This window comes from Onychostruthus taczanowskii, unplaced genomic scaffold (genome assembly GCF_017590055.1).
Source record: "Onychostruthus taczanowskii isolate IOZ18803 unplaced genomic scaffold, ASM1759005v1 scaffold198, whole genome shotgun sequence".
Classification (NCBI taxonomy): Eukaryota; Metazoa; Chordata; class Aves; order Passeriformes; family Passeridae; genus Onychostruthus; species Onychostruthus taczanowskii.
This window is the reverse complement of record NW_024499217.1, coordinates 75,570-87,421: the sequence shown is the minus strand read 5'-3', so window position 1 is coordinate 87,421 and position 11,852 is coordinate 75,570. Positions and strand designations below refer to the sequence as shown.

Sequence of the window (11,852 nt, the reverse complement as noted above, 5' to 3'; positions counted from 1 at the left end):
GGGGGCTTACCCCTGTCCCCCCCCCCACCCCGAGGATGCTGCCCGCGCTCCTGCAGCTGCTGCAGGAGTTCCCGGGCGCCTCCCCCGCGCCCCCCCGGGCCGGGCCGCCCCCCGGGCCCTGCCCCATGCCCGGGGTCCCCCTCTGCAGCGCCTGCCCGGGGCTCGGCCGCGATGGCAGCGGGCACGGACGGCGGGAGAAGGTACCGGTGCCGCCCCTTCCTGCGCCCCCGGGGACCCGGCCGGGCGGGCGGGGGTGCAGCGTGGGTAGGGGGCTCTGTGCCCACCCGAGACCTGGCGGGGGCTGTGGGGGCCTCGGGCCGAGTCCTCGGCACTATTCGGGAAGGTTTGGGGCTTACATAAAGATCTAGCTCTGCATGAGGGGGGCACCCCGGCCCCCCAGGGGTCCCCTCGGGGATGGTGCCCATCCCCTCCCTGTGGTGCAGCAGCAGATGGAGCCCCACGACGGGCCTGGAGGGGCAAGGGGACCCCCAGGGGGTGCAGGGGGCACCCTGACCCCCACAGGGCAGAAGGGAGGCTGTGACCCCTGTGGGACACAGGATGGGGGGGCCGTGGGTCACCCCCTGTCACCTCTCACCCTTGCCCTGGGGCTGTGGTGGTGATGGACCCTGTGGACCACCCCAGGCACCCCCAAGGATGGCCAAGACCCCGCAAAGACCCCTGGGGTTGTGCCCCCAGGACGTGCAGGCGTTCTGCACAGGGCCTGGCAGGTGGGGAGGGGTCTGTGCCCTCCAGATGGAAATGCCAGGGGGAGGCCGTGCCCCCCATGGGGGTGGCCAGGGCTGGGGGCACGGAGCTGGGGCCCGGAGCTGGGCCCAGGGCAGCATCGTGGCTGTTCGGGGTGGGAGCTGCCCTGGCGGTGTTTGTGGGGCAGGAGGGGGGGGCAGCTCTGTGCTGTGGGGGGCTTTGTGCCCCTGTGCCCTCCAGCTGTTCTCCTGGCACCCCTGGTCACGCCTGGTGGTGTCCCTGCACCCCTCATGGCCTGTGCTGGGGTCCCTCTGCACCCCCCAGAGTCACAGAACGTTGCTTTTGGGAAGGACCTTGAAGACCACGAGGTCCAGAGGTGACCCAACGCCCCTGAGCCTGGTCCCCACCTGTCCCCAGGCTGGGCTCTGAGCCCTGCAGCAGCACTGCCCCCCTGCAGCCCCCCACGTGCCCCCTCCTTGCCCTTTGGGGGTCCCACCTCACCCCAGAGTGTCACAGCACTGCTGAGGCTGTAAAGGCCCCCCAGAACCCCTGGGTCCAGCCCTGACCCACCACGGCCAAGGCCCCCAGCACCACAGTGGTCGGGGTTGGGGTGGGAGGGGCTGCTCCAGTGGGTGCTGGGGTGCAGCGCTGAGCCCCCGTCCCCCCGGCCCAGGTGCTGTCCCTGGGTGCCGACGTGCTGCCCGAGTACAAGCTGCAGGCGCCGCGCATCCACCGATGGACCATCCTGCACTACAGCCCCTTCAAGGCCGTGTGGGACTGGCTGATCCTGCTGCTGGTCATCTACACGGCCATCTTCACGCCCTACTCGGCCGCCTTCCTGCTCAGCGACTCCGAGGAGGCGCAGCGCCACCACTGCGGCTACTCCTGCAGCCCGCTCAACGTGGTGGACCTCATCGTGGACATCATGTTCATCATCGACATCCTCATCAACTTCCGCACCACCTACGTCAACTCCAACGAGGAGGTGGTCAGCCACCCCGCCAAGATCGCCATCCACTACTTCAAGGGCTGGTTCCTCATCGACATGGTGGCCGCCATCCCCTTCGACCTGCTCATCTTCGGCTCCGGCTCCGAGGAGGTGACGCGGGGCGCTGCTCTGGGGGGGGTCCCAGCCGTGCCCCCCGGTGCTGGGGTGGGTGTGGGGTGCTGGCTCTGCCCGTGGGGGGTGCCTGGGGGTCCCGCATGCACCCGCCAGTGCCTCGGTGACCCCCCTGAACCTCCCCCCCAGACCAGCTCTGCTCGGGGTGGGACACTGGGGACAGCTGGGGCTGCTGTGGGGAGAGGGGCAGGGGCTCACGGCACCCCCTGCCCTGCCGGGGGTCTGTGGGAGCTCTCTGCCTCCACTGTCCTGGGGACCTCCCTTTCCCCCCTCCCCAGGCTCCTTCACCCTGGGGAGCTCCTGGGGCAGGGGGAGCCCCCAGAATGGAGGTGCCTGGCTTGGGGCAGGGACCCCCCCACACCTTTTTTGGGGTTCTGAGGGTGTCTCTTCACTGTCGCCCCCTCCCCTTTTCCTGTCCCCCAGACCACAACACTGCTGGGGCTGCTGGTGTGGGGTGAGAGCATGGAGCCCCCCCCCTCCGTTCTGTGGGTCCCTGGGGTGTCCCCACCCCCGTAACCCTTTCGGTGCCGTTCCCCAGTCCATCAGGCTGATGTGGGGCGAGAGCATGGACCCCCCCTCTCTGTTCTGCGGCTCCCCGGGGTATCCCCACCCCGTAACCCTTTCCGTGCCGTGTTCCCAGACCACGACGCTGATCGGGCTGCTGATGTGGGGCGAGAGCATGGACCCCCCCCTCTCCCTTCTGCGGCTCCCCGGGGTATCCCCACCTCCGTAACCCTTTGGGTGCCGTGTTCCCACACCATCAGGCTGATGTGGGGCGAGAGCACGGACCCCCCCTCTCCCCTCTGCGGGTCCCTGGGGTATCCCCACCCCCGTAACCCTTTGGGTGCCGTGTTCCCCGACCACGACGCTGATCGGGCTGCTGATGTGGGGCGAGAGCATGGAGCCCCCCTCTCCCCTCTGTGGGTCCCCGGGGTATCCCCACGCCCGTAACCCTTTCCGTGCTGTGTCCCCAGTCCATCAGGCTGATGTGGGGCGAGAGCACAGAGCCCCCCTCTCCCCTCTGTGGGTCCGTGGGGTGTCCCCACCCCGTAACCCTTTGCGTGCCGTGTTCCCAGACCACGACGCTGATCGGGCTGCTGAAGACGGCGCGGCTGCTGCGGCTGGTGCGCGTGGCGCGGAAGCTGGACCGCTACTCGGAGTACGGCGCGGCCGTGCTGTTCCTGCTCATGTGCACCTTCGCCCTGATCGCCCACTGGCTGGCCTGCATCTGGTACGCCATCGGCAACGTGGAGGGGCAGCGCACGGGCTGGCTGCACGCCCTGGGACAGCAGATCGGCAAGCCCCTGAACGGCAGCTTCGGGCCCTCCATCAAGGACAAGTACGTCACCGCGCTCTACTTCACCTTCAGCAGCCTCACCAGCGTGGGCTTCGGCAACGTGTCCCCCAACACCAACTCCGAGAAGATCTTCTCCATCTGCGTCATGCTCATCGGATGTGAGTGCCCGGGCTGTGGGGGCTGGGAGAGCGCGTCTGCACGCTGGGTGTGTGAGAGTGTGTGTGAGAGTGTGTGTGAGAGAGAGTGTGTGTGTGAGTGTGTATGTGAGAGAGTGTGTGAGAGTGTGCATGTGTGAGAGTGTGTGTGTGAGAGTGTGCCTGCACGCTGGGTGTGTGAGAGAGAGCGTGTGTGTGAGTGTGAGAGTGTGTGCCTGCACACCTGTGTGCGTGAGAATGAGTGTGTGTCTGCACGCTGGGTGTGTGAGAGAGTGTGTGTGAGAGCGTGTACCTGCACACCTGTGTGTGTGAGAATGTGTGTGTGTCTGCACGCTGGGTGTGTGAGAGAGTGTGCCTGCACACTGTGTGTGTGTCCCTGCATGCTGGATGTGTGAGAGGGGGTGTGAGAGAGTGTGTGAGAGTGTGTGCCTGCACACCTGTGTGTGTGAGTGTGTGAGAGGGTGTGTGAGAGAGTGTGCCTGCACACTGTGTGTGTGTCCCTGCATGCTGGATGTGTGAGAGGGGGTGTGAGAGAGTGTGTGAGAGTGTGTGCCTGCACACCTGTGTGTGTGAGTGTGTGAGAGGGTGTGTGAGAGAGTGTGCCTGCACACTGTGTGTGTGTGCCTGCATGCTGGATGTGTGAGAGGGTGTGTGTGAGAGTGTGTGTGTGTGAGAGTGTGTGTGTGTGAGTGTGTGTGTGAGAGTGTGTGTGAGTGTGTGTGTGTGAGAGTGTGTGTGTGAGAGAGAGTGTGCCTGCACACTGTGTGTGTGTGCCTGCACGCTGGGTGTGTGAGAGGGTGTGTGAGAGAGTGTGTGAGAGTGTGTGTGTGAGAGTGTGTGCCTGCACACTGGGTGTGTGAGAGTGTGTGCCTGCACACCTGTGTGTGTGAGTGTGTGTGTGTGAGAGTGCGTGTGAGACTGTGTGCCTGCACACCTGGCTGTGTGAGAGTGTGTGTGTGTGTGTGTGTGTGTGCGATTGTGTGTGTGTGTGCCTGCACACCTGTGTGTGTCTGAGAGTGTGTGCCTGCTCACTGGGTGTGTGTGAGCACCTGTGTGTGCAGCCAGGTGTGTGTGTGAGGGCTGTGAGAGTGTGTGCCTGCACACCTGTGTGTGTGTGCCTGTACACTGTGTGTGCAGCCAGGTGTGTGTGGGAGCCCCGGGGCCCTTGGCAACCCATCCCCCAACAGCAGCTGCAGGGGATCTCCCTCTGCGTCAGGCAGTGGGATGTGAGTGCCGTGGGGTGTGAGAGCACCTGTGAGTGTGCACACCTGTGTGTGTGTATCCACACCTCTGTGAGTGTGCAGGGCTGTGTGTGTATGCTCACACCTGTGAGTGTGCAGGGCTGTGTGTGTAAGCTCACACGTGTGAGTGTGCACACCTGTGTGTAAGCTCACACCTGTGAGTGTGCAGGGCTGTGTGTGTATGCTCACCCCTGTGAGTGTGCAGGGCTGTGTGTATGTATCCACACCCCTGTGAGTGTGCAGGGCTGTGTGTATGTATCCACTCCCCTGTGAGTGTGCAGGGCTGTGGGTGTATGCTCACCCCTGTGAGTGTGCAGGGCTGTGGGTGTATGCTCACACCTGTGAGTGTGCACACCTGTGTGTAAGCTCACACCTGTGAGTGTGCACACCTGTGTGTGTATCCCCACCCCTGTGTGCACACCTGTGTCTGTACCCACAGCACGGGGGGCTGTGGCAGCACCCCCAGGCTCAGTTTTGGGGCCAGCCCTGCTTGGCACCTTCACGGGTGCTCTGGGGTCCCTCGTGGCCTGCCCTCAGGTGACACAGCTGGGTGGCCGGTGGCTCTGCTGGGGGACAGGAGGCTCTGCTGGGGGACAGGAGGCTCTGCAGGGATCCGTGGGCTGGGGATGTTCCCACACCAGCCCCGTGGAACATTCCAGGCTGGGCAGAGGGGCTGCAAACCTGGGACAGGTCCCTGGGGTGCTGGTGACAGCGGCTGGACACGAGCCCAGGTGGCAGGAGGCCGATGGCCCCTGGGCTGTGCCAGCCCCAGTGTGGGCACAGCCAGGGCAGGGATTGTCCCCTGTGCTGGCCCTGCTGAGGGACCCCCTGGGATCCTGGGGGCAGCTCTGGGTCCCTCCCAGCAGGAGAGCCCTGGGGGGGCTGGAGTGTGCCCAGGGAATGGAGCTGGGAAGGGAATGGAGCCCCAGAAGGGGCTGAGGAATCTGGGAAGGGGCTCAGCCTGGATCGATGTGGTTGGTATTGGTGGGGAGGCAGTACCGGCTCCATGCTGGTGACAGTGGCTGGATACGAGCCCAGGGGTGCCCAGGTGGGCACAGCCAGGGCAGGGATTGTCCCCCGTGCTGGCCCTGCTGAGGGACCCCCTGGAATCTGGGGGCAGCTCTGGGCCCCTCCCAGCAGGAGACCCCTGGAGGGGCTGGAGTGTGCCCAGGGAATGGAGCTGGGAAGGGAATGGAGCCCAGCGATGGCCTTGGCAGTGCTGGGGGACGGGTGGGCTCAGGCATCTGAGGATTCCCCTGGTGACTCTTGGCACCGGCGTGACGATGACGCCCCTCCATGACGATGGGGACCTCCGTGACAGTGGGGACCCTCACAGTTATGGGGTCCAGTGGCAGTGGGAACCCGTGTGGTGATGGGGACTGCTGTGCCAGCGGGCACTCTGTGGTGCTGGGGACACTCCCGTGGCGATGGGGACACTCCCGTGGCGATGGGGACACTCCCGTGGTGATGGGGACACTCCCGTGAGGGGCACTCTGGTGATGGACACCCCCCTACACTCCCGTGGCGATGGGGACACTCCCGTGCACTGCCGTGGTGCTGGGGACACTCCCATGGTGCTGGGGACACTCCTGTGGTGCTGGGGACACTCCCGTGGCGATGGGGACACTGCCGTGGTGCTGGGGACACTCCCATGGTGCTGGGGACACTCCTGTGGTGCTGGGGACACTCCCATGGCGATGGGGACACTGCCGTGGTGCTGGGGACACTCCCGTGGCGATGGGACCCCTGTGACCAGGGGCACTCTGGTGATGGACACCCCCCTGTGATGGTGGGGACCCCCGGTGACAGTGGGAACCCTCCACGATGACTGGTACCTGGCAGCAGCGGGGGGTCTGGGGAGGTTTGTGGGGGTTTGGGGGTGCTCAGCCCCCCGGGATGCCCCCCAGCACCGGCGTGGGACAGCATCCTTGGGAGCACCGCGGCCAGCACCCGCTGCTGGTGCTTGGGGACCCCCGCGGGCCGGGCCGGGGGGCGGCGGCGGAGGTTTGGGGGGCTCGGGGGTGCGGAGCCGCCCTGACGCCGCCCCCTCCCCAGCGCTGATGTACGCCAGCATCTTCGGGAACGTGTCGGCCATCATCCAGCGGCTGTACTCGGGCACGGCGCGCTACCACACGCAGATGCTGCGCGTGCGCGAGTTCATCCGCTTCCACCAGATCCCCAACCCGCTGCGCCAGCGCCTCGAGGAGTACTTCCAGCACGCCTGGTCCTACACCAACGGCATCGACATGAACGCGGTGAGACCCCAAAAACACCCCAAATCTCCCCTGGGACCCCTAAACCCCTCAGCCCTCAGCCCCTGTTCCAGCACGCCTGGTCCTACACCAACGGCATCGACATGAACGCGGTGAGACCCCAAAAACACCCCAAATCTCCCCTGGGACCCCTAAACCCCTCAGCCCTCAGCCCCTGTTCCAGCACGCCTGGTCCTACACCAACGGCATCGACATGAACGCGGTGAGACCCCAAAAACACCCCAAATCTCCCCTGGGACCCCTAAACCCCTCAGCCCTCAGCCCCTGTTCCAGCACGCCTGGTCCTACACCAACGGCATCGACATGAACGCGGTGAGACCCCAAAAACACCCCAAATCTCCCCTGGGACCCCTAAACCCCTCAGCCCTCAGCCCCTGTTCCAGCACGCCTGGTCCTACACCAACGGCATCGACATGAACGCGGTGAGACCCCAAAAACACCCCAAATCTCCCCTGGGACCCCTAAACCCCTCAGCCCTCAGCCCCTGTTCCAGCACGCCTGGTCCTACACCAACGGCATCGACATGAACGCGGTGAGACCCCAAAAACACCCCAAATCTCCCCTGGGACCCCTAAACCCCTCAGCCCTCAGCCCCTGTTCCAGCACGCCTGGTCCTACACCAACGGCATCGACATGAACGCGGTGAGACCCCAAAAACACCCCAAATCTCCCCTGGGACCCCTAAACCCCTCAGCCCTCAGCCCCTGTTCCAGCACGCCTGGTCCTACACCAACGGCATCGACATGAACGCGGTGAGACCCCAAAAACACCCCAAATCTCCCCTGGGACCCCTAAACCCCTCAGCCCTCAGCCCCTGTTCCAGCACGCCTGGTCCTACACCAACGGCATCGACATGAACGCGGTGAGACCCCAAAAACACCCCAAATCTCCCCTGGGACCCCTAAACCCCTCAGCCCTCAGCCCCTGTTCCAGCACGCCTGGTCCTACACCAACGGCATCGACATGAACGCGGTGAGACCCCAAAAACACCCCAAATCTCCCCTGGGACCCCTAAACCCCTCAGCCCTCAGCCCCTGTTCCAGCACGCCTGGTCCTACACCAACGGCATCGACATGAACGCGGTGAGACCCCAAAAACACCCCAAATCTCCCCTGGGACCCCTAAACCCCTCAGCCCTCAGCCCCTGTTCCAGCACGCCTGGTCCTACACCAACGGCATCGACATGAACGCGGTGAGACCCCAAAAACACCCCAAATCTCCCCTGGGACCCCTAAACCCCTCAGCCCTCAGCCCCTGTTCCAGCACGCCTGGTCCTACACCAACGGCATCGACATGAACGCGGTGAGACCCCAAAAACACCCCAAATCTCCCCTGGGACCCCTAAACCCCTCAGCCCTCAGCCCCTGTTCCAGCACGCCTGGTCCTACACCAACGGCATCGACATGAACGCGGTGAGACCCCAAAAACACCCCAAATCTCCCCTGGGACCCCTAAACCCCTCAGCCCTCAGCCCCTGTTCCAGCACGCCTGGTCCTACACCAACGGCATCGACATGAACGCGGTGAGACCCCAAAAACACCCCAAATCTCCCCTGGGACCCCTAAACCCCTCAGCCCTCAGCCCCTGTTCCAGCACGCCTGGTCCTACACCAACGGCATCGACATGAACGCGGTGAGACCCCAAAAACACCCCAAATCTCCCCTGGGACCCCTAAACCCCTCAGCCCTCAGCCCCTGTTCCAGCACGCCTGGTCCTACACCAACGGCATCGACATGAACGCGGTGAGACCCCAAAAACACCCCAAATCTCCCCTGGGACCCCTAAACCCCTCAGCCCTCAGCCCCTGTTCCAGCACGCCTGGTCCTACACCAACGGCATCGACATGAACGCGGTGAGACCCCAAAAACACCCCAAATCTCCCCTGGGACCCCTAAACCCCTCAGCCCTCAGCCCCTGTTCCAGCACGCCTGGTCCTACACCAACGGCATCGACATGAACGCGGTGAGACCCCAAAAACACCCCAAATCTCCCCTGGGACCCCTAAACCCCTCAGCCCTCAGCCCCTGTTCCAGCACGCCTGGTCCTACACCAACGGCATCGACATGAACGCGGTGAGACCCCAAAAACACCCCAAATCTCCCCTGGGACCCCTAAACCCCTCAGCCCTCAGCCCCTGTTCCAGCACGCCTGGTCCTACACCAACGGCATCGACATGAACGCGGTGAGACCCCAAAAACACCCCAAATCTCCCCTGGGACCCCTAAACCCCTCAGCCCCTCTTCCAGCACGCCTGGTCCTGCACCAATGACGTTGACATGAACGTGGTGAGACCCCAAAAAAAATCCCAAACCCCCCTGGCCCTCAGCCCCCCCTCCTGAGGGAGCATTTCCAGCACGCCTGGTCCTGCACCAGCAGCATCAGTGTGACCATGGTGAGACCCCCAAAAAACCCCAAACCCCCACGGGACCCCCAAACCCGCCTGGCCCTCAGCCCCCCCTCCTGAGGGAGCATTTCCAGCACGCCTGGTCCTGCACCAGCAGCATCACTGTGACCACAACGAGACCCTCCGGGACCCCTAAACCCTGCCACGCCGCCGACCCCCGGCAGCCCCAAAGCGCTGTGGCCCCCTGTGACCCCCCCGGGTGCCCCCCAGGTGCTGAAGGGGTTCCCCGAGTGCCTGCAGGCCGACATCTGCCTGCACCTGAACCGCAGCCTGCTGCAGAACTGCGCCCCGTTCCGCGGCGCCACCAAGGGCTGCCTGCGGGCGCTGGCCATGAAGTTCAAGACCACCCACGCCCCCCCCGGGGACACGCTGGTGCACGCCGGGGACGTGCTCACCGCGCTCTACTTCATCTCCCGCGGCTCCATCGAGATCCTGCGCGGCGACGTGGTGGTCGCCATCCTGGGTGAGCCCCCAGGGAGTCCCGCAGTGCCCCGCGGGGGGTCCTGGCAGCCCCCCAGGGTGGCACCCCATCTCCTGGAGACCCCCCCCGGTGCTCCTGGGGTGACACCCCACCTGCCTCCCGAGGGATCCCCCCCCATCCCGGGACCCCCCAAGTGCTGGGGGAGAGCCCATCCTGACCCCCGCTTTTTGGGGACCCTCCTGCCCCCCCGGCGCCCCCCAGTCCTGTGCACAACGCGAGTGCCCCCCCCGGGTGGCTCCCAGGCACGCCAAGCGACCCCTGCACCTCCCGGATCCCCCCAGCTTTGGGGTGACCTTGAGCGCCCCGGGGTCCCCCCAGTGCCCCGAGGTGACCCCTCCCTCCGTGCCGGGTGTCCCCCCCAGCTCCCCCGGGTCACAGGGCCACTTTGGGAGCCGCAGGCCCCCTGAGCCCCCCGTGCCCCCCAGGTAAGAACGACACCTTCGGGGAGCCGCTGCACCTGCACGCCCGGCCCGGCAAGTCGCGGGCGGACGTTCGGGCGCTCACCTACTGCGACCTGCACAAGATCCTGCGCGAGGACCTGCTCGAGGTGCTCGACATGTACCCCGAGTTCTCCGACCGCTTCTGGGGCACCCTCGAGATCACCTTCAACCTGCGCGACGTGAGGGGGGGCCCGGGGGGTGGGTTCCGAAACCGGGGGGGGGGCCCGAGCGAGCCGGGAGCTCCTAGTGAACACAAATGGGGGGGTTGGGAGCGAGCGGGGGGGGGTCCTGAGCAGCTTGGAGGGTCCTGAACAAATAGGGGGGTTCAGAGCGAGCTGAGGGGGGTCCTGAGCAGTTTGGAGGGTCCTGAGCAAACTGGGAGTCTCGAGGAAGTTGGGGGAGTTTGGAGCAGGTTGTTGGGCGGTTTCAAGCAGTCTTGGGGGATTCTGAGCGAGCCAGGAGAGCCCCGAGAGAGGCTGGGGGTCCTGAGCAGGCTGGGGGTCCTGAGAGAGGCTGGGGGTCCTGAGAGAGGCTGGGGGGCCTGAGCAAGCTGGGGGATTCTTTGCAGTTTTGGGTGGGAGGTCCTGAGCAAGGGTGGGGACGCTGAGCAAATTGCGAGGGGCTGAGAGCTCTGGGGGGTCCCGAAGAAGCGGGAGGGGTCCGGCAGCCCCCCGACTGTGCCCCCCGTGTCCCCGCAGACCAACATGATCCCCGGCTCCCCGGGCAGCGACGAGCTGGACGCGGGCTTCTCCCGGCTCCGGCGCCGGTCCTGAGCAGGCGGGGGGTCCTGAGAGAGGCTGGGGGTCCTGAGAGAGGCTGGGGGTCCTGAGCAAGCTGGGGGATTCTGTGCAGTTTTGGGTGGGAGGTCCTGAGCAAGGGTGGGGACGCTGAGCAAATTGCGAGGGGCTGAGAGCTCTGGGGGGTCCCGAAGAAGCGGGAGGGGTCCGGCAGCCCCCCGACTGTGCCCCCCGTGTCCCCGCAGACCAACATGATCCCCGGCTCCCCGGGCAGCGACGAGCTGGACGCGGGCTTCTCCCGGCTCCGGCGCCGCAAGCTGTCCTTCCGCCGGCGCCCCGAGAAAGGTGGGCTCGGGGGGCCGGGACCCCCGGGGTGACCCCGGGGTGGCCCAGCCCTGACCCCGGTCTGTCCCCTGCAGATGCTGCCAGCCCCGGGGAATCCCGGGCGCTGCGGGGGGACGGCGGGGGGGGCCAAGCCCCCGGAGCCCCCCGAGGCCCGGCCGAGTGGGACCCCCCCAGCCCCTCCAGCTGCGCCTCCAGTGACGAGGAGGAGCCCCCCGCGCCCCCTCCGGGGGCCACCGCGCTGTCCCCGTTCCGCAGCGCCCCCCCGGCTCCCCCCGAGCCCGAGGAGCGAGAGGGCAGCGATATGTGCAACCCCCTCTCAGGTGGGCCGGGGGCTCGGCGTGGGGGCGGCCCCTTCCTCCCCTCCTCACCCGGGGCTCGGAGGACACCCCAAACCCTGGCGCTGCTGTCCCCAGCCCTGCCCCCACCCTGTCCAGCGCCTGCCACTGCCCCCCCTGTGCCCCCCTCAGCTGGGCTTGGGGAGTCCCCCATTCCTTCCCTCCCTCTTCGGGGTCCTGCAGACCCCCCAGAGCTGCAGCACACCCTGGCTCCCCAGCCCCTGACCCCCCTCTCACACTGGCCCTGCGCCCCTGGAGCCCTCAGGTGAAAGGTGGGCTGGGGGTTCCCCGCTCCTGTTCTCCTCTCTCAGGGTTCTAG

The 11,852-nt window shown here is 66.2% G+C and overlaps 1 protein-coding gene across 1 annotated transcript in view; it reads left to right on the top strand.

Annotated features, from left to right (window-relative positions):
- KCNH2 (potassium voltage-gated channel subfamily H member 2) overlaps positions 1-11,852 on the top strand; it is a 26,566-nt gene extending 14,714 nt beyond the window's left edge. Inside the window, exons 5-12 of the mRNA XM_041402398.1 lie at positions 1,379-1,804; positions 2,902-3,280; positions 6,574-6,773; positions 9,406-9,658; positions 10,102-10,295; positions 11,099-11,198; positions 11,273-11,518; positions 11,845-11,852. Coding sequence (XP_041258332.1) covers positions 1,379-1,804; positions 2,902-3,280; positions 6,574-6,773; positions 9,406-9,658; positions 10,102-10,295; positions 11,099-11,198; positions 11,273-11,518; positions 11,845-11,852 — 1,806 coding nt within the window. The remainder of the gene's footprint in view (positions 1-1,378; positions 1,805-2,901; positions 3,281-6,573; positions 6,774-9,405; positions 9,659-10,101; positions 10,296-11,098; positions 11,199-11,272; positions 11,519-11,844) is intronic.